This window comes from Amphiura filiformis, chromosome 14 (genome assembly GCF_039555335.1).
Source record: "Amphiura filiformis chromosome 14, Afil_fr2py, whole genome shotgun sequence".
Classification (NCBI taxonomy): domain Eukaryota; kingdom Metazoa; phylum Echinodermata; class Ophiuroidea; order Amphilepidida; family Amphiuridae; genus Amphiura; species Amphiura filiformis.
Genome location: NC_092641.1, coordinates 45,299,491 through 45,322,969, shown reverse-complemented (window position 1 = coordinate 45,322,969; position 23,479 = coordinate 45,299,491). Strand labels below are relative to the sequence as shown.

The window sequence follows — 23,479 nt, the reverse complement described above, 5'->3', positions numbered from 1 at the left end:
TTACACCACTCCCTGTAATCCCAGTTCCCTCGGCAAGTGACTCGTTTAGTACCAAGAATTCCTTTGTCTCGACGTCGTATTGTGGCCACACATAAGGTAGATCAGCCGCGTCAGAAGTATCTGAATTCGGGTTTCTAAAAGGTGCAGAAAATGTTTCAAAAGACCAAAATTATTTTCAAATTCGTTAACATACTTCTTGTGAAAATCACAGTTGTTGACGAGCAAAGAGAATTCCAGTCTTATCAATAATAAAAACAAAAACACCAAAACATTACATACAAAAAAAATGTATTTATATCTTCGATCTTCCTTATTTGCTTGACATTATTTTTCCTTTTACCCAGGGAGCAGAGATGGTCCACCTGCATTGGGAAGATATAAAAACCTCATGGGTGTCAAACAGTTTAGTGGGGTCAAATAAACACCCCTAGGGTGGACACGTAAAAAAATCTTCTGCACGGGGCCTACAACAGGGGGGTCACGTGTGTGGGGGTCCATTTTAGTAATTTTTGCTCAAAGTATATTGTGTTTTGTGTCAAATGAAAGGAAATTTAATTTCAAACACTGGAAGTGGTGTTGGTTTTGTCAATTTATCATCCTGCAAAGAGTTACACTTAATTTAAGGTGTACATGTAGGCCTATACTATATATTGACGAATGATTGAAACGTTAATGAGGCTATATTGTGTACCGTATATTATTACTGTCCCTATCTAGAATACTAGAAAATGCTAAAGGTGCCTTAAGACTTCTAGCTATTTCAGTGGAATGTTTCATTCTTATAGGAACTATTTTCTGCAATGGTACCTCTAATACCCCATTGGATGTCTTCTTCAGATCCACTTTCTTTTTCATCACTTGACTCCATTTCACCTGCCACAGTTCCCTTTCCGAGTCTTCTTGCAGCTTTGCTCGACTACAGTATCAGGATGTCCTCTGCAGATACAGCCGATATTGCAGCGTCTGGATGCTTTTGAACACTTGCAGTTTCTTTGGTACCCTTTCCTGCAGGAGCAGTTGGTTCCTTTTGATACATTTGGTGGCCATGGTGGATTTCTCATTACTTGTGAAACTACGATGTCCCCCTCTAAAGTCCATCCGCATTCCTTGGGATCTGGGAGGAAGGGCTTAGCGATGTGTGCTGTTTTGTCTATGATGCATGCATATGCTGCTCTCTCCAGGTGAAGGCGAAATGCATCCTTGGTTGGCGGTAATCTCTTTAAGTTAGTAGTATCACTCTTCAGAAATTCGTGAGCCCTGAGCTCTGTAAGACTATTACACTGGGCGATGCCATTGCTAGAATAAGACTGAAAAGAAAAACTGCCTGATCTATGTCGTCATATGTCAGGTTGTGGTCAGCCTCTGCAAAACCAACAAGATGATGCAGTGGAACAGTCTTGCTTTTCTCTAACCATGTAGGTTTTCCGATGAAGAAAGGGTAGCTGGTAATGTCTCGTCCTTTGATAAAGTCCAAGGATGTTTTAGGAGTACCAGGAAAGGGGTCAGGTGTACCAAAGACAGTGTAAAGGGTAACAAGGGTCACGGGGACAATAGTTTATGGGTCCAGGTGAAGGGTTAAGGGATCCAGGTATGGGATTATGGGATCAGCAATGGGGTTTGGGGTACCAAGGTTAGGGGTTCAGTGGACGGAGTTAGGGGTTCCAGGAATGGGGATAGTCCCATAGTTGATGTTAGGGGGGTTAGGGGACCCAGGGATAAGGTTAGGGGTACTAAGGATGGAGTTAGACGTCCCATGGTTGGGTAATGGGTACCGGGACAGAGTTAGGTGGACTGAGGATGGAGTTGGGAATACGAAAGGCATGTTTAGGGGTATCCGGTATGGGGCTTAGGGGACACTAGTGCAAAAGGTACAACAGGGACATGGTTAGGGGACCCGGCAGTTATGGGTGCAGGAATAAGGTTAGAGGTCGCACATGTTAAAGGTCCCGTGGATAGGGTAAGGGGTCCTGGGAACGTATTGCTCCCATGGTCGGGGTAAGGGGTACCGGGCATTTGGTAAGGGAAACCGGATTTTATATTTGGGGTTACAGGTACCGAAGATGGGCTTAGGGTCCCAGGGACGTGCCATGGGTCTCGGGGACGTAGTTGGGGGTTCCAGGAATGGAGGTAAAGGTCCCAGGAATATATAGGGTAAGGGGTACAGGGGATGGAGTTAGGGTCCCAGGGTTGGTGTAATGGGTACCAGGAATGGGGTAAGGGGTATCGGGCATTGGGAAAGGGGAACCGGATATGTGCTTACATGTACTGAAGATGGGGTTATGATACCAGGGACGGTCACCCAGCCACCAAAGATGGGCTCCGGGTCCCAGGGACATGTCATGGGTCTCGTGGAAGTAGTTAGGGGTTTCAGGAATTGAGTTAAAGGTCCCATAGTTGGTGTTACAGGTGACAGATATATAGTCTAAAGGTTTAGAGGGATACTAGGAATGGTGTAAGGGGTACCGACATTGGATAAGAGGAACCGGGTATGGGGTTACAGGTAATGAATATGGGGTTAGGGTCCCAGGAATGGGTCGTGGGTATCAGGGACGGAATTAGGGATTCCTGAAATGGAGTTAAAGTTCCAATAGTTGGTGTTAGAGGTCCCAGGGAATAGGTAAGGAGTTGGGGATGGAGTTGCGGGACCCAGGATTGGGTACCAGGAACAGGGTAAGGGGTACCGTGGGCATTGGGTAGGGGGAACCGGATATGGGTTTACAGGTACTGAAGATGACCGCAGGGACGGTCATGGGTCTTGGGAATGGAGTTAGAGGTTCTAGGAATGCAGTTACAGGTCTTTCTGTTAGAGGTATGATATGATTAGGAGTCGGGGAGTCCCAGGGGGCATTAGGGGTACCGTACTGAGGACTGAGTAAGGGCTCAAACTCAGGGTCCATGCGCTTACTTGTGGTCAGAGAGAGAGAGAGAGAGAGAGAGAGAGAGAGGTGAGCAATACTGAGAGACGCAGATATGACGCTGCATTGCTACATTAGGCTCTATAATGGCTATAGCTGGGTCAAGGACTGGGTTTGATAAGTCGGGTCTCTGTTACTAGGCAGAGGGTGTTCAGGATAAAAAGGTGGTCAATTCTATAAGTAGGAGTGGGTCTACAGGAACCTAAATCGTGAAGATTCAGAGGATCTAGCTACTTGTTATATCTATCCAGAAACATGGAAAGAATGTGAAACAGCACATCAGAGTAGTGTATTGACTGCAAAATTTAACGAAATATGATACCACACATGCCATATATGCGCAGCTCTACTTAATCTGATACCCCCATTATCCAGCCCCCCCCCCCCACACACACCCCCACATACACACACCAACATGGTGGCCCAATCCATTCAAATGTATGGCATCATTTTAATAATCTTTGTGTAAAATAAAGGTGATTTTGTCACATTTAGTGTATTACATTAAGTATTACGCTGCAAAAATGGGTTTTCGGGGGCAAACTTTGACCCCCCATAACACCCCCTGTGCAGCTGATTTCAAAACATGTCCACCCTAGGGATGTGGCCTATAGTCCATAGAATCCATCTATATAGGACACGTTTTTATATCTTGCCAGGTCAGTTTGCATCAAAATATGGGGGTTTGCTCCCTGGGTATTTTGTTTTTTTAGTTTTTTTACTTACCACGTAGCTTGATTTTATTCACAAAGTTCGTTTTAAAGAGATCAACAGAAGAAAAGAGATAGAGCGGGGGAGATAGTCAGGAGGGGAAACAGAGAATGTCCCAAGATTGCTTATTACAATCAAATCGTTTTAAAAACTTAAACATATTGCGTCCAGTATAATGTGATTTCTCATAATGACGAATCCTATTAAACTTAGTATATGAACTGCAGAAAGAAGAATCTTGGTCAGCGAACAAATTACCACGAAAGGAATTGCTTTATTCCGGGAGGTAACTTGATTTTTGACCAAGGTTCTGCTCGCTGCATATGAACTCCCTTTCGTAATTTCATCATACAGACTCTAGAGGGCGACATTATCGTAAAGCCGTTTTTGCTTGCAGGGGGGGCCGGCCAAGATTGGCTGAATTTTGACGTTGTCATTGGTTTTACACGTAAACACAAAAATGTCTCAAATTATTCCAAAACTGTACGTATGTTATTAAGCACTATTTTATCAGTCTAAATCCGTTGAGGTTCGCCAGTGAACCTCATTGTAAGTACTGTTTTTTGAATGTTTTGTATGAATAACGCACGGTATGTTTATGATATATACCTAAAATTTCCCCCATTGTGTATCACGGTTCGCTTGGTCTAATGGTAACGGGTCTCGCCTGCGGTGCATAGGGTCCCGAGATCGAGTCCCGCTCACTCCCGGCTATAATATTTTTTTTCTTCACATTTATTTTGAATCCAAAAATATTTATTTTTATGTGAAAATTTATACATTCACTGAGAAATATATTTTGTGCATTTTTTTTTTCTGTAACGGGGCCAATAGAGCTAAAAACACAACTCAGCACGGGGCGTCCAATGTCCAGGCAGTGTTGCCGTCATATTGTCTGTTTTGTTTACGATATTGGCTGTTGCCACAGTGAATAATGTAGTCCACCATCGTCTGTTTGCTTGGTCGCTCCCCGTGCTCAACGAATCGCGTATTATTACGTGTCCACGGGTAACATCATCAGCACGTTATTGAATGACGGCGGTGTATAGAAGTCATAGCATGAAGTGCAACATTATTATAACTCACCCAGTTCTTGCAAAATTTGCCCAGAAATTCATCATCTTCCTACTCAGTACTCTCTCATTATCACTGTAACCACGTGACGTGCTAAACGGAATACCAAAGATATGGGGATCTCATCACCATGGAGAACACCCATCCATTCTGGAAATGGACTGTTAGACGGACGATCTTCAAACCGGTAATGATAGACTTGATGGCCCTCTCTGGCATACGCATTGGCCAACTCAACTGTTGGGCAAATGGTGTCGTAATCTCCAGCTGCAAGATCTATTGCATCCCTCAGAAGGCTTTGATTATTAGGTGTTTTCCACGGTCTATACTGAAATGCGATGGCATCTAACCCAAAGGATTGGAATTTTGGGAAAGTAAACTGCAGCGCTGTTTTATAACTTTCGTAATCAAGAAGGTTTTCTCCGTCTTTATCAAAACCAGGAGTAATGGAATATAAGAAGATGTTGGCTTCATTGGAGTTGCTTCCAATAATCAACTCACACTGCTTAAAGATGCCCTGGTCTTGAGCATCAACGGGATCTTCAGGAAGAAAGATCCCGTCAAATACCGGTGCATAGAAAGGCCCTCCTCCTGTAAATGGAGTTGCAGCCAACAAGTCGTTTGCATCAACGTTTTGCAGACATGTGACCATATCTGGAATATCTTGTACATCACCATTTGTGTCTTTCAAACATCCTGCAGACCGTGCAAGGAGCTTGGAATGTTCTAAAGCTTCCTCTTGAGTAATATATGCCCAACGTGATGTAACACCACCGCTTTGAATTCCCGCGCGCTGAAAAAGCGATTGGGAAACTGGCGAGAACAAATGGAAAGCGACGCTTGCGGCACCCGCGCTCTCGCCAAAAATCGTGACGCTATTCGGATCGCCTCCAAAGGTAGCAATGTTATCTTGTACCCACTGTAACGCCATGACTTGATCGTAAAGTCCTTGATTTCCAGGTGCACTAGAATCTCCAGTCGCTAGAAATCCAAACGAATCTAATCTGTAATTCATTGACACAACAATCATCTTTTCGAATGCTGCCAAGTATTCTCCATCATACATATCTGAGGAGCTGGCTCCAAAATAATATCCGCCTCCGTGTATCCAAACCAATACCGAACCATTTTGTGGCCTAGGATAGGGAACCCAGACATTAACATTCAAGCAGTCATCGCTCAAGTTGACTGTTGGATTCCAGTTTCCAGTTTTTTGAATTCCAGGAACCCCAGTGTCTAGTAATTGCCAACATGCATGTCCATATTCAGTAGCATTAAATACATCGCTCCATGGTGCCCTCGCTTCTGGACGTTTGAATCTTCTTTCTCCAGAGGTAGGTTTTGCAAAAGGAATGCCGAGGAAGGCATCTACTTCCGTACTACCATTAACAGTAATGCGCTTTCCCATGATTCGTCCCGTCTTGATTCTTTCGACCGGATTAGATTGAGCGTAAGCCGTAACTATCAGCAGAATGAGATACAAAAACTGAATCATGTTGATCTGAAAGGTGAATGAACAAAATGAAAAATATAGTACTATTTTTATTAACATGATTAAGGAATCTAGAATGAGCGTTTATTGCGTTTCGACAGTATTTTTTGTGGAACATGAGAGCACCTCAGACCTATCGAATTGCATTCTGAATACGAGGCATGTCTTTCTGATATCAAATAATTTTCATTTTTGAAAATCACAATATAATACAAATTTTATGACAAATTATAAAATTTGATATTTTTCAAATTTTGATATATAACAGTCCTCGAAGTAAATTATATAAATCTAATGATATATTCTTAAAGTGTATGTAGCTGGGAGGAAAAGCCGACGGTCAATTGAAAATTTTGACCTTTCATATTGAAGATATGGATTTTTTTTCCAAAAGACCTTTTTTGTGTGTGTTTTTGGCAAAAAAAATCCATATATTCAATACGAAAGGTCAAAATTTTCAATTGATCGTCGGCTTTTCATCCCACCTACATACACTTTAAGTAAAAATCATCAGATTTATAAAGTTTACTTCGAGTACTGTTGAATATCAAAAATATCAATTTTAATGATTTGCCATAAAATGTGTATTAAATTGCGAATTTCAAAAATCAAAATTATTTGATATCAGAATGACATTCTTCGTATTCAGAATGCAATTCGATATGTCTGATGTGCTCTAATGTCCCAAAATAAATACTGTTCAAACGTTCATACCCCAGCCCTTAAAGAAACGTACATTTGAATGATTTTTTATTTTATAACGAAGGTATTCTCAATGACATAGATAAACGTAGATCGATGAGCTCGAGCTAGTACGTTGCCGTTTCAAAATCACATCCTGAATACCATGCTACGAAATGAGGGGACCTAACAAAAACATCCCAAATACTACTAAAAGGGTGAAGTAGATTTACTTTTGCATGGATGGATAAAAGAAGTTAAATAAACTACTTTACTGTGTAACGTTGTGTTTTAGAACATTACTGAATATTAATGCAAGCACATTCCTAAATCCAACACATTCGTCCCGTTGCCATAGAAAAGATACCACAATGGCGACTGAAGCTAACTGTGCCGCAAATGTGGTATCTTTTATCTGGCAGCAGGACGAAACTTACTAGATTTAGAGAATGTTCTTGCTTTCTTTTCATTTAGCAATAATTACATCAAAATAAGGGTACACAGGGAAATTTAATGCCGTACCAAAGGAATATTATGGGTCTCCTAAAACCAGTGATACTATAGGTTTAAAAAGTGTTCCAAAAATTGGAACAACCTTCAATGTTTGGAACATGGTTCAGCAGATATTAAATGACCTGAAAAAAACTTTCGAACTGTTGTCCCTATTCACGCACCCCTGTCCTATTCATCCCGTTTTACGGTATACCCGTGGCAACTTTTGTACGGTTATTTACCGTATACAAGTAATCATTCCATATGTTAACAATAAACGTTATTTAGCAATATAGACGGTGAATGAAGTTCAGATATGCCTGCATGCTATGGGACTTACTCTAAATTTTATATCTCTATACACGGTCTGTAACACATAATATTTGAATATGTTTTTTCGCCAGGCAAGATTTGTATATAGACATAGTAATAAAATGGCAGGTGTAGGTGAGGCGCGAAGAGTAAAAAAAAAATTAACATCCTTTCTCTGATAATTTAGGCAAATATAACAATTGAGGAGTAATTTAAGGGACACCAGTTAATACGGAACAAGATGATATGGGAATGTGTACGCGTAGCCGAAAGTTTGGAATTGTGCAGTAAATGGTTCGGGTTTTTTTTTCATAGCTAAAAAAACGGTTTTTATGGTTCGCAATTATTGATAAAAATATAATCATTACTATGATTAATTAGAGATTTGGTTATTATGACATTGCGTTTGCTATGGATAACGGGGATTGCTCTCGACTTATACTCTCGATCTCTTCTATTTAGTTTCCATTTCTTCATTTCTTTTTCCTTCTTCTAATTCTTCGGCTTTTTCTTCTTCTTCTTAATCTTTATCAATGTCCAACTTATTTGCGCTGGCTACAGGCCTGGTAGGGGTTAACCCTAGGTCATTCCATCAAGATGGTATTGAATACCGGTCAACCATCTCAAGGTCATTCAATCAAGATGAGTACAAGGCCTTAAAGTCATTGTTATTCAATCAAGTCGGGATTGAGTGGAGCAACCCTAAGATCATGGCAAGATTATCATTGAACAATGGTCAACCTCAAGGTCAATGAAACAAAATGGAATTGACCTCAAGGTCAATAAATCAAGATAGAATTGACCTCAAGGTCAATGAATCAAAGTAGAAGCAGTACATGTGATGGAATCGGATCACTCTTGCCATCAGTACCATTTTAAGTACGGTCAAACGAACGTTATTGCATTGTTTTTCAATTTTGTTATTCAATAAAAAGGTGTCTTGAGTAGGGGTCAAGGTTAACCTAAAATTCATTCAAATAATTTAAAAAAACCAATAGTGATGGAATATTACTATCCTGCTCAGCCTGTTTAAAATACGCTATTGGGTGTGTCTCATTTCTACACAAAATATATTTTCTTTCAAGAATAATCTACCAAAACACGTTTCAAAACGTAAAAAGGGGCCAAGTTTAAAAAATCTTTCCTGTGTGGCTTTTCACCCTTTTTTAAACTTGGTCCCATTCAGTAAAGTGGTACCGTAATAACATGAAGAATGAGTCCTAATTTCTACATGCAACAATTAGGTTTAAGACTGTTCGAAAGCGGTGCAATATGACGTAGGCTATGTATTATCAAAAACATTTGAAGGTTTATGTTTCATTATATTGCGTGTTCATAAAGAGTAGTAGAGTATTATATATACTTAGCAAATTGACTGTCTGTCAACCTGTTACATATTATAGGCCCTACATCTGTACATAAGGCGCAGGATCGCACAAGACGATGAAGAATTTAACAAAGTGAGTATTTGCTACTTTTGCTTAAATCAAAATACATTATAACGTCTTTACGGAAAAACTTCAATCAAGCACGAACATTAATTAATTTACTCTACAAAATGAACACTGACAACTAAGAAAACAAACAAGTAGCCTAAAGATGACTTCGTATGGGTCTTTAGAAACTTTCATAAATGGGACCAAGTTTAAAAAAGGGTGAAAAGCCACACAGGAAAGATTTTTAAACTTGGCCCCTTTTACGTTTTGAAACGTGTTTTGGTAGATATTAATTCTTTTTTGAGGTAAAAAGATATTGCGCGGTAAGTGGTTCTTTTTAGCCATGCGAGGCGAAGTAGTTGGATATCCATATTTCGCGGTTAATGGTTCTTTGTAGCCCTGCGGGCAAACTAGTTGGATATCCATATTTCGCGATGAGTGGTTTTTGAAGCTTCGAGGGCAAACTAGTTGGATATCCATATTTCGCGGTTAGCAGTTCTTTTGTAGCCCTGCGGGGCAAACTTGTTGGATATCCATATTTCGTTCTTTGTAGCCCTGCGGGGTAAACGGTTTTTTTAAGCTTCGAGGGGCAAACTAGTTGGATATCCATATTTCGCGGTTAGCAGTTCTTTGTAGCCCTGCGGGGCAAACTTGTTGGATATCCATATTTCGCGGTTTGTGGTTCTTTGTAGCCCTGCGGGGTAAACTAGTTGGATGTGAGTGGTTTTTTGCAGCTTCGGGGGCAAACTAGTTGGATATCCATATTTTGCGGTTAGCAGTTTTTTGTAGCCCTGCGGGGGCCTATGTTCGATATCCTCATTTCGCGATTAGTGGTTTTTAAACTGCAAACCTAATAAAGATATTTTGATAATTGAAAATAGTCTTTATCATAAATCGTATTGAAAGAGTCAACAAGCGTCAGAAATTATAATTTGACATGGAACTTCGGTCATATTTTATTTGAAATATAACTGGATGTTAGGGTCTGCATGCATGGTGTGCATAGTATGATGATATACAGACATTGACCTTTTCCTAAAACTATTAAGCAGCAAGTTGTGTATCACACCCATCATCAGGGCGATGTGACTTCATAAAAGGGCAATGTCGGGGATTATAGGACACAATCGATGGGGAGAGATGAGGTCCGACCAGGTCCGACCGAGTCTCCTACACAGGTTACGCTCCCTGTGGAGGGCGGAACCAAACTGGCTGATGTGGAGACTAAGCCAGTTTGCGTCGGTCTGATACTCGTCTTTGACCATGCGCAGATCTGGCTGGTCAGGAAGATATTTAATATCCCGAATTTATAATATGCCTACCAGTTCCATCTATAACCGATTTGCTAGAGAATATTTGTTACCATGTTTAATAAATTCGTATTAATCGTATAATAAAATGTGGCCAAATGTATATTTGTGTACATAGTGTGTGGATCCACTCTTCTACGGACTTGGCTACTAAGCATGTCGGGAAGGATATGGCGGTATGCTGACCTGGGTCAATATGTTCTGGGCAGATGAGGTCCGACCAATTGCCTACGACCTTATGTGCGATCATGTGTAACAGGCAATTCCCGATAATAATAGAGGTTCCCTGCCATCATGGGTTCGAACCCCTTTATTGTATTTTATTGTTAAACCTGAATAGCGTGATTACTTTTGAATGAGCGGCAGCACACATATTTTGTTTGAGGATAGCTGGATCTATCTCCTTTTCCTCACATCTTCTCTGTAGTACAAAGCTGTCTTTTTATCTAGTGTTTAGACAATGTTTACTCAACCATTGCTATCAATGGATGTTGCCATTTTTGACGACTTCTAACTTTTGAAATGCCCAAAATGAATCAATAAAACCGTGTATAAGATATTTGCGGGGATATTTGGGCGCGATTACAAAAAATTAGAAAATAAATGGGCACTTCTGGGTTGGGTATCTATAGAGGCCCTGCATGAAATTATTGATTGGCTCCAAACAAAGAATTTGAACCGGTGTCCTTCACCGTAGTTATGGCGGAGTACAGTCCATTCAATCAAATGTTGTCATCAACCTATTTGATCGTAGTGCAGGGTTATGTGTGTGAGACGAACTGTCACGGTAGATTGCAATCATGCTTTTGTTGAATGCATTTGAGTAGTCTGCCATATTTACGGGATGATACTTCACATGCAATGCCTCTATAGATTCTATAGAATTTAAGTATGATATATTTTCGATGGTAATATATTTTCACTTTCAAAGTTTGTAGTTTTCATAATTGCAATTTCTGAATATTATATAAAAGGTGGGAATAAGTCTATAAATGAAAGAGTATCGGATCATTTTGAATGTTAATAAATACGAAACGCCGGCGGTAGACACCAGCAATATCAGGGATTGCCGCGATTCTTGCAGTAGCTTTTATGAATAGAATACAATAGTGGATACAATAGCGGATACAATAGCGGAACAATTCAGTATCGAAGTTACGTAATGTTACTATGTCAACGGGATCACGCGCTAGAGTAATGAACCACGATCGAAATGATCACCACATAAAGTATATGGCACTCGAAGGCATACCAAAGTAGCGTGATCCGGTAACCAAGAGAATTACGTAACCACTTCGATGCTGAATAGAGCTCTCTTACGGGCAAATAAACCTCGTCGCGTTTTGCTAAATTTCACTTCTTCTTTTTCATGAACTAACCGTTATTTCATTAAGTAACCGTTATTTTTAAAACTTGGCAAAACCTCGACGCGAGGTTTTTAATATAATAGTGACTGTATAAATGAGTATTATGCCATCAGGAAGTGGACTGAGGAATTAAACTTGCTTGGACGCGACCCGGGACGCGACGCGAGTGCAGCGTATTCATCCTCAAAAGCGCTTATATTAAACTTGCTTAGGAAATATTTTAGTTATTAAAATTTTTTAAACCGTTTAACCTCTAAGTTTTAACAAATAATCATTGATTTTGTGATCATAATCTAGACTACAACTTACAAGATAGCCGGCTCATCATGTCAACATTGTGTTCTTTGTGTTATCAATAATGTACAAATAAATTCTATGATTTAGAAATTACCAGGAGTATGGTCAAGATATACCTACAACCACAAAGTTGAACATTTATTAGTGATCAAGCTTAAACAGATATCAAGAGTTAATCTAAAGAACATACCTCTGATTCTGCAAGTCTGTCCCCAGTGCAATTCCCTCCAGATCAAACACTGACTGCGAGTGTCTTCGAAAGTCGACTCTGTATAATACAATCTTCAATTCCCTGCAGCTAATGTCTAGTATAGTAAACTTACAAAATGCACAGTGTGTCTTTTCCACAGTGCGCGTGGTTTAATATAGTACCAGAAAAGGACAGAAATCTAAATAACAATAATTTTGGAAGCGGGTGACATGACCTTGAACCTACTATGAATTGTGTAAAGCAACACAGTTCCTAAAATAAGTGTATTAATTTTGTTTACTGGAATACTTATTCAGCTTATTCCTTTGCTGACTGGGTCACAACAATAGATTAATAGAGTTCAGAAATCACGCCACGTCAAATAACAATGATATTGACAGCTTATGACATGACGTCATATCACATGGTTACAACTCGAGCGCTCAGTACCCTGGGTAGTGTTATTCATAAGCGTGAATGCATTTGCACAGGGGAGCTAATAGAGATGGAGTCTTTGTTGATATGAATGTCCCAGCAAACACAAAAACGTTTTAAAAACGTTTTTAATAAGTTATATTTTGGCTTTTGGTTTAGGTAAAAACGTTTTAATAACATTAAAATGTCGGGTTATGTAAAGGTCATGATAACGATTTAAAACGTTTTGTATGAAAACACACTACAACAATATTTTTAAACGTTTTCAAAAAATGTTATTGTAAACTATTTTTGCAAACATTTTTGCCAAATATCGTGTCAATACTTAAATAACATTATGTTAAAATATTTGAACTCAGCAAACACAGAAATGTTCTTAAAATGTTTTTTCAAAACCTTTTAATAACATTTAAATGTCGGGTTATATAAAGGTCATGAAAACGTTTTTAAAACGTTATTGAAAATATTTTGGGCAAACATTTTTCGCAAAATATTTTTCAACCCCAAAATAACATTCTGTTTAGAATGTTTTGTATTAAGTTTTCAAGAATGTTTTTGGAATGTTATAAAAACGTTTTTACACTTTTTACACTGTCGCAACAATCATAGATTCATAGAGTTCAAAAATCATATGACGTCCTAATATTATGAACTACAGTTTTCAAACATTCATGAATTTCCCATTATAGAAGCGTAAACCAACTATAGTCCGTATGCCTTCCTCGAGGCTGTAAACTAATATCAAATTTTGTAATTTTCTCAAAAACTGCTCATTTTTGCAGGAATCTGGTATGCTAGTTGGATTCTCTGCGTCATTTCCTTTCTAAAATTGTGTATATACTTTTCAACATTACGTTTAGAGATATAGTGAAAAACAATAATTACTAAATCGAGGAAGGCATACGAAATTTAGCAGTAATTACCCGAACCTCTTTCCCTAACCCTACAACGCACCCCACAGATGTGCACCTCCCCCACATACACACCCCCATATCAATCACACCCCAGTATACACCCCTAGAAGCTACAACAAGACCACGCACGAAGGTCGTACGTGTGCTGGTGCTAAAGATTGTTCGTTTTATTTAAGGCGAAAAAAAAGACTCAAAACATCGTGTATTGATTTTGAAAGGCACGCACGCAGTTCGGCGCGATGCTAAAGCTAGCCGATTATTACAAAATAGGTTTAGTATGGATGGCTTTCAAGTATGTATATACAATCAAAATGGAAATTAACTGTTCCATTGAAGTTTGTTTCTGTAAATTCGCATATACATAAGAGACCCTTACACAGAGTAATCGCCCCGATATCTACATGGCAGAAATCGCCATGATGGTAGTTCAAATCCACTAGTTCCATTTTGTTCCAACCTGTTTAATAATTTTGAGACTATGGCCGAGGGACTTCCCACTAAGGCTATTGATAATAACCTGGTCACTGCTCTCTAAATTCCAGGGACTTATTAGAAGGACAAAACCTTGAAAAGACTTAAAATTCAAATCTAATGGATTTAAATTTTACTCTAATAAAGATTTGAATTTTAAGTCTCTGAAAGGTTTTGTCATTCTAACAAGTCTCTTAGACTTATTTTTAAATCTTATGAATTTAGAGAGTGCCTCTGTATTATGTCAGTTAACCTGGTACGTCATCTGCTTTAGACTGCCTCCACCAGTGGTCTACTCTGCGCTAGTACCGTGGTATGTTCCGCAACCCGAGTGTCTACGAATGAGGGCAGCTGTCATTGTTTTGTACTGCACATATAAAATCTGAATTTTTGTCAGTTTTTGATTTCAAAACGCACAGTTGAAGATCAATACGCACACTTATGAATATTATGTTCTTTCAACACATACATTCAAGTGCAAGCCTTACAATTGGCTTCTTTAGAAACCTAAAACGACAGGAGATATACATCATTTTCTACCCCGGTATCGTCAGAATATGCATATCAGATACACGTGTATTGATTTAGTTTCCCTGCCTTTACAATACGGTATAATTATTTACTAGGGTTTATCGCTGTGCCTTACTACCTTATCTTATAAATGGATGTGAAATGTACAAGTGTAAGGAACAATGAATAACAAATCGTCGCCAAAGTGCTACACTATCGTAAGTGCAGTTTGGATAGTTTTACAGGAGGAGCATATTTGTGTTTTGCGTAGCCGTTTGTTTCCAAGTAGCCATAAAATGACATGGAAATGTAAAGCAATTTGATTTTAATAATATAAACTACTGTATATAAATGGTGTTAAAGTTAATAAATCGATGAATTATTTACTGATTTAGAAGTCGTAAGTGCCACATACGATAGTGCTGCACTCAAATAGAAATAAGTGTAGAGTGCAACACTATCGTATGTGCCACATACGATAGTGTAGAATTCATTGCTAATTTAGGATATGCGTAATATCGGCTCAAATGTCCAATATTTTGTCATTTTATGTTTCTTAACAAGTGTTAATTTATTTTGGCACATAATATTTACAATAGCAAGACAGCTTTTGCCGTAATGTTATCTCCCAAGATTTATTACTGAATCTAAAAAAACCCGGATTTATCGTCTCTATTACCAGTCATGGCAGCTATGAACTTAGCCAGCATGATGACAACGCATACAGCTATCAGCATCACAACCTGTGATGTGTTAGAGACTGTTTTGCACTTACTATGTTGTAGCATTCCGCGATTTTGTTGTTTAGGCCGAATAAAGTAGCGTATGTGGCACATACGATGGTCTTGCAGCAAATGAAAAACAAAAAATTGCTTTGCACATACAATATTTTATTTTATGAATTAAAAAATAATTTAGCAATTTTGAAACTTAAAACCTGGTCTAAAATGAGTGTTTTTATATGGCCTTCCATAATTCGTCAAAATCTCATTTTGGCCAAAAATGTAACTTACGATAGTGTAGCACTCTGCCGACGAAATACAAATAATTGGCGCTGACAAGTATAATTACACCAGATTTTCTCTACACAAAATCTAGCCTTTAACGAGACAAAATCCGACAGAACCATGACCATTCGCCGTAGAAGTAGTGATCATGATGCAGTCATGTCTACAGTAGAATTCACCACGACTTTTGCAGGACTTAAACCCCATTAAAAGCTATTAAACCAAGATAACACTCATTGAAAACAGTTCAACTATGTTACATCAGATCTTCTCTGGTTAAATCCACACTACACATGTTTCTGTTTTGCCTGTGCAATGAGGTGGTATTATAGTTTCAGTTGTGCGAATATTTCCAAACACCTTAATTAGCTAACAATTTAGGACATGTTATAAAACAATATTTTCTATAATTTCAGAAGAGTACTTTAAATATTGGCCGGTTATTTTTTACACAGTGACGTTAACAAGGCAATGTCCAATTACCTATAACATGCACTAAAACACCAAAGGACATGTTACAAAACTATACTTTCTATAATTTCATAAGAGTACTTTAAATATTGGCCGGTTATTTTTCACACAGCGACGTTAACTAGGCAAATGCCTATACTTCTAACATACACTATTTGTAGAGGTTACGCGTCAATGGTGAGAGCACTGTGTATTATGTATAGGAAAACGGACAGTAACTGCTGTATATGTAACAGGAATAATTGCCATAGCGAAACAATTTGTGAATATATTGCCCTGCAATGGTCGTACGCTATACCTCTGCATTGCACCACAGATTAGAAACTTTGCGAAATGAAGTTAGAAACCACAACCTTTAACGTCTAGAGGATTATAGAGGATTATGTATTCAAAACCACTGTGCCATTAAAGCCGCTTGAAGTTAAAGTTAACGCGAGAATCTATAGTGTGCCGTAAATTATGATGAAATACGTCATAATTTAGAACAATTATATAGTTTGCCTATTTGACTACATAATTATCAATTATGTAAATATCCAGTTATTAGACCAATTATTGGAAATCTAATTTGGTTTGGGTAAAAAACATGCTACATGATGCTGAAAATTATTGATTGAATTAGATCAAAATAATTATTGTTCCAAACGTCACACTTGATATATACTTTTGTGTGTGCTCATGGCGTACACCAAATCAGTTTGCGGAATCAAGTTTTTAGCTTGACTTCAACGCCAGGGGAATTAAGTTCCCATAAAATGGTCTGGTTTTACTTGAGCCAGCAGTATACGATACTTCTGGAAGAGTAAAGCAGGTGCATAACATTTTTATATATTACATGTCATAGGTTGTGCCTGGTAAGAGAGGGGCAGAAAGGAGGAGAGGGAGGGCATTGGAAGTGGACAGGGAGGTACTTTGCTAGTAGCCAGGGGGGCTCCCCGTTGGACATCTTGTCTTCCTTCTTGACCCTCCCCTTTTGGATGCTAGCCACCGTGATATTTTACGCTTTTAGGCCTTTTTTTGCCATTTTGAGCCCATTTTTGTAAAAGATTTCCCTTTGAGAATCGGCCCAAGCCCTCCTAACATAAAAAAACAGACAAAATCAATGGGGTGGGGGAGTGGGTAATTATAGGAGGGTCAAGTTTGAGAGAGCGAGTACAGATAGAGGGGAGAAGGAGGGGGAAATAAGGAGAAGGTAGGGAAGGGGATACAGGATTGGAAGGGGAAGAGAGTTCCAGAAGGAGGGGAAAGAAATAAAGAATATGTATTTCATTAGGCTTTGCGCAGTAAATTGGAAATATTATATGAAATTGACAAAGCTGACGAGCCTTTATTAAATAATATTATATATATATAGGCCTATAACTATCGTAAGAATGTTAATTGAAACGTATAGCTAGTTTCAAAATAACATGATAAGGAGATTAACGCTGGGTCCCGACATAATCCATGTTGAGTGGTATCGCGAGTTCATTCATGTTTACTCAAACGAAGCTCTTAAGGTCTTTTGTCTTGAAGTGCAACTAATAACCACTTGACTTAACCAAAAAGAGACATTGGATTACAAGCTCTTACACATGCCCTTCTTTTGAACGCACATTGATATACATGTCCCGAGTTTAAGCGACAAGACGCTGTTGTTGCAGTAACCAACCATACGTTCACGTTGGAGTAAATTTGAACAAGAAATCCAATCGATATTTCTGAAGTTGCCGTTCCAGTTAAAGTAACTTTTCAAACTTCATTTCGCAAAAAGTCTCTATTATTAAACAATAAGTATAAAGACCTGGATTGTAATTCTATAGAAATTTCCCAGTATGCTGAGTCCGTGTAAATTTCACTCGCACCTGTACGATTCGTGTCGTTGAAAAGAGCGGTATTGTATTCAATCTATGATTGTACAATGTACACAGGGATTACAGATGATGAGTGCAGCCTACAAATAGTGTGGGGCAATACATTCAAAAATAGTTTTCACCTACCGCTATGGTAATTAACCCGGTTACATCACTGCTTCAACGGGAATAACATCCCGTGTGCAATATTCAAAGAGGTGGGTGTTTCATGCATGCAATTACGAAGTGCGAAGTGCTCAAACAGTCTCTGCCTTTAAAAAAAGGCCTCAAAACCCACCTGTTTCCACAAACATAATTTTGCTTGCTTCATACTTCATTTTGCTTCATTTTTCTTTTGTTTTTCAATTGTTTCTTGTATATATTTTGCAAATGTTTTTGGTTTTTCACGCTGTGATCTTTTGAAATGGCGTGTAACAAAAGCTCTCATGTATGTATGTAATTACCCCTCATGTTACGCAAATGCACGTGTTTTTGAACAAATTAGCCGAACACCTTGATCATGTTGATCATTGTAGCTTTACAGATTACCAATTTTTCTTGCAGTCTAATGGTGTATTTGAAAATGGCAAATTTTGGATGTCATCGTAAATTAAGTCGATGCAGTCTTGTCGTCCTTCTTGATGCCATTTACTAATCATGTCTACAACTTTTTTAAACGAACTCCAAACAAAAGCCTCAAGTTTTATTCGCTAATAACCCCTTTCACATAGCTTCCAAAACCTTGTGCTGGTGTAAAGAAAAAGTACACGATTAAATATTTCAGTCAATTTTTTGAAAATATACACCCGATAATATCTTGATATAACTTAAGAAATGCAAATAGATTACCATGCTCACACACGCATTCTAATCTATACGCCTATGTCTACTTCCAAACCAATATACAGGGGGCGTACCTGAAACGTAATGACAGAATGATTGACAGCTATTTGGATCACGATCAGCTACTAGTTCAAAGCGTGTTCACACAGATTACAAAATCTTTACAAATTATCAATGATCAAAGACCCTCCACCCATATACTCGCTGATATACTTCTCAAGGTGCGATATTAGGGAGTAGCGTGTTCCCTGCGCATTGTGGGTAATAATAATGGTAGGGCTAATGGCGACTTCTGATCTGAAATTATTGTTCGCGGAGTTCGTCCCCAATTCTGTTAATTACAATGTTGTATTACGAGAATCCTGGTGTGTGTGTGTGATCATACGTTCATACCGGATTCTTTGTTTTTGTTTCGTCGGTTACAGCTCGTTATTCCGAAGAGTCATTACTTATTCATAGTAGGGATTGTTATTCCGAAGGACCGTTATTCCGAAATTTAGAGTAATAACCCTTAGAAGTAACGACCCTTCGGAGTAATGAACCTAAGTTCTGAATAACGAGCCTTCTTATATTAAATGCTGAGGAGGCCCTAATGACCCTTCGGAATAGCAAACCTTCGGAATGGAATAACGACCCGTCAGAAAAACGGCCCTTCAGAATAGCGACATGTCGCGTATTTAGGTTTATTTTTGAATCGCAATCCCCTGGAAATGCAACTTGACTTTCAAATTTAATTTTACACACAAAATATACGAGGACGAAAAATTTCCTTCCGGAACTCGCCATAGTACCCATAATGCTATAGGAGATATGCTACCTCCTAGTATAAAGTAACATAAAAAGTACCTACATCATTTATTTTACTTCTCTGTCATCCCAAGCAAAAACGCAGTGCATGTAAATACATGACATTAAAGATACTGTCTTTCTATTTGGGAGTCTATTGTGTTTATTGAATAAGTCTGCATCCTAATCCCGGGATCCTAATGTAGTTTCGTCGAGTGAAATAACATGGTAAATTATGATGTGTGTGTGTGTGTGGGGGGGGGGTGTGGAGGGGGTGGAACATGGTAAATACTGTGTTTTATTTGGAAGGTAGATGTTGTTGAATCAGTCAAGGCCTACTCCCAAAGTAGAGTGCGGTATTTGCCTATCATTCCAAAGCATAATTTATACTGTGTTTTTACTTGAGAGGGCAGTTTACCCATTTTAGAAAATTAGTATTATTTGTTCAATTGCGTTCGCTTTGTTGTTTTTGCTCAGAAAGATAGTTAAATCCTCCAGTCTTCTAATACTACGCATGACCGCAATAGATCCGCCATGCTGTATGCGATTGAGCAACGTGGGATTTGTATTCCGAGGGGGATATCATGCTCATGTATGAACGTATGGAGCTTCCATAACACCCTACATGCGTATTTTGGTCGCATTCACTACCCTAAAACAGCGGGAAATGGTCATTGTTTTGTTTATCTTTATAAACGCACGAGCATATTACCCTCCTCGAAATACAAGTGCACCTGAGCAACACGTTGGGATTATCCGCTTATTATTTGTAGTTGTGAAAGAGGGACCGAAGGATTCAGTCTATATACAAGTAGTTTCCATTAATAGGGCGTTTCCATCAGTTCTTAATTAGAAGTTGCAGCCTTGTATTTCTCAAACTCTACCTTCCAATCTACGAGATATTCGTTACTATATCTTTCGTTATTATAACTCGTCTTTCCATTGCTTCTCAACCTCATCGATGTCACCTATTAGAGTATGGGAAGATAAAAACGTAAAAAGCTTTCGTCGATCGTTAATTTTCAGTGTTAAAAACAATAGCTTCTAATCAACAAGATCAGGTATAAAATACAGCCCGGATTGAACAAATGATGCGAAATTGTATACTTATAAACTAATAGGGACAGAACATATAGAAATAAGAATTTGACTCGTCATGAGGTCTATAGTGCTTATGAGAGACGTAATAGAAGGCCGAATGCCAGGGAAAAGAGCAAGGGAAGAGGAAACATGTTTAATGAACAGTAGGATCTATTTAATGATCTGTGTAACTCAGCCTGTGCGATCCCTCTACAAAAATACAGCGCTGAGGTTGGATTAATGAAGATGGTTAAGACGGATTATAGTATAATCAGAGAAGGTTCATGTGCTCAAAGTCATTACACTTTGATATTTTATTCGAAATAACACCCTACAGAGTAATCGGTCGGAACCCTCTCGGTGTTGCCGCCGCCTCGCGTAAAATTCTTTTACAGTATCATATTATTATTAAAGACGTGCAGTTTAGAGTAATTTTCGATTTTTCATATGTGATGCGATCAAGTAAAATCAGTCGGAACTCGGAAATATTGATTTTGAGATATAGCCATACAAAGGAAACATTTCCTAGTGTTTCCTTTTGTTTAAGAAACTGTTTAATTGCTCATATCTTTGGAACTGGTTGTTCAATTTCAATGGGGTTTTCTGCAAAATGCAGCTTTGTATTTGTTTTTACTATCCTATAAGAAACTGAAAATTTAATATTTCCGAGTTCCGACTGATTTTGCTTGATTGTATCACATTATTATGAATTCAAAATACCAATATCCTAAGATGGCTTCGAGAATGCAGCCCCAGGTTACACCAGATTTTCTAAAATCAAAATTAATCCGAGTCTGAAGGTAAATAATACCTGTTTGCACGTCGAGATTGGGCAGATAATCTCTCCAAAAAGCACACTCCTGAGGCTTTACACCACTACCTGTAATTTTAGTTCCCTCGGCAAGTGACTCATTTAGTACCAAGAATTCCTGGGTCTCGACATCGTATTGTGGCCACACGTAAGGTAGATCAGTCGCGTCAGAGGTGTCTGAATTCGGGTTTCTAAAAGGGGCAACAAATGTTTCAAAAGGCAACAATCGTTTTCAAATAAGTATACTCCTACTTACATATTTCTTGTTCAAATCACAGAGAATTCCAATCTTATCAATATTAAAAACAAAAACAACATAACATTACATACAAAAAATTCTATTTATATCTTCGATCTTCCTTATTTGCATGTACGCTATTAAGAGACGGTTTATATATGTAATTGAAAACCGAATTAAACAAAAAACTAGTTTGCGTATGACGTCCTGTCAACCAGACCAAAATGTTGTACTTCGCAGGTCAGCAACCAATCACGTCACGTCGCGCATTTGCCCTGACGTCAGACGCAAACTAGTTCAACATTATAACTTACCCAGTTCTTGCAAAATTTGCCCAGAAATTCATCAACTTCCTACTCAGTGCTCTCTCATTATGGCTGTAACCAAATGATGTGTCAAACGGAATACCAAAGATATAGGGGATTTCATCACCATGGAGAGCACCCATCCATTCTGGAAATGGACTGTTAGACGGACGCTCTTCAAATCGGTAATAATAGACTTGATTGCCCTCTCTGGCATACGCATTAGCCAACTCGACTGTTGGGCAATTGAAATCGAAGTCCCCTGCTGCAAGATCTATTGCATCCCTGAGAAGGCTTTGATTATTAGGTGTTTTCCGCGGTCTATACTGAAAGGCGATAGCATCTAACGCGAAGGATTGGAATTTCGGAAAAGTGAACCGCAGCGCTGCTTTATAACTTTCGTAATCAAGAAGGTTTTCTCCGTCTTTATCAAAACCAGGAGCTGTAGAATACAAGAAGATGTTGGCTTCATTGGAGTTACTTCCAATAATCAACTCACACTGCTTAAAGCTGCCCTGATCTTGAGCATCAACGGGATGCTTAGGAAGAAAGATTCCGTCATACACTGGTGTAAAGAAAAGCTCCAAGTATCTTCCTGTCCCTGGATTTGCAGCCAATAAAGTTTTTGCATCAACGTTTTGCAGACATCTGATCATATCTGGAATAGCTCGTACATCACCATTTGTATCTTCCAAACATTCTACAGACCGTGCAAGAAGCTTGGCACGTTCTAAAGCTACCTCTTGAGTAATATATGCCCAACGTGGTGTAATGCCCCCGCTTTGAATTCCCGCGCGCTTAAAAAGCGATTGGGAAACTGGAGAAAGTGAATGGAAAGCGACGCTGGAGCCACCCGCGCTCTCTCCAAAAATTGTGACACTATTCGGATCGCCTCCAAAGGTAGCAATGTTATCTTGTACCCACTGTAACGCCATGGTTTGATCGTAAAGTCCTTGATTTCCAGGAGCACTAGAATCTCCAGTCGATAAAAATCCAAACGCATCTAATCTGTAATTCATTGACACAATAATTATCTTTTCGAATGCTGCCAAGTATTTTCCATCATACATATCTGAGGAGCTAGTTCCAAAATAATATCCGCCTCCGTGAATCCAAACCAATACTGCGCCATTCTGTGGCCTAGGATAGGGAACCCAGACATTGAGATTCAAGCAGTCATCGCTCAAGGTGACCGTTGGATTCCATTTTCCAGTTTTTTGAATTCCAGGAAGCCCAGTGTCTAGTAATTGCCAACATCCATGTCCATACTCAGTAGCATTGAATACATCGCTCCATGGTGCCTTCTCTTCTGGAAGTTTGAATCTTCTTTCTCCAGAGGTGGGTTCCGCAAAAGGAATTCCGAGGAAGGCGTCTACTTCCATACTACCATTAACAGTAATGCGCTTCCCCACGATTTGTCCCGTCTTGATTCTTTCTACAGGATTAGATTGAGCGTAAGCCGTAACTATCAGCAGAACGAAATATAAAAACTGAACCAT

General features: G+C 38.8%; 2 protein-coding genes and 1 pseudogene across 2 annotated transcripts in view; all 3 read right to left on the bottom strand.

Annotated features, from left to right (window-relative positions):
* The window catches only part of LOC140170175 (cholinesterase-like), a 24,673-nt gene extending 12,370 nt beyond the window's left edge, over positions 1 to 12,303 (bottom strand). The window contains exon 1 of the mRNA XM_072193500.1: positions 12,278 to 12,303. The gene's annotated coding sequence lies outside the window, so the exon portion shown is untranslated. The remainder of the gene's footprint in view (positions 1 to 12,277) is intronic.
* The window catches only part of LOC140169455 (cholinesterase-like), a 25,356-nt gene extending 1,877 nt beyond the window's left edge, over positions 1 to 23,479 (bottom strand). The window contains exons 1-2 of the mRNA XM_072192715.1: positions 21,990 to 23,479; positions 21,438 to 21,628 (exon numbers count right to left, since the gene is read on the bottom strand). Coding sequence (XP_072048816.1) covers positions 21,438 to 21,628; positions 21,990 to 23,479 — 1,681 coding nt within the window. The remainder of the gene's footprint in view (positions 1 to 21,437; positions 21,629 to 21,989) is intronic.
* LOC140170491 (cholinesterase 1-like) lies at positions 870 to 6,195 on the bottom strand (annotated as a pseudogene).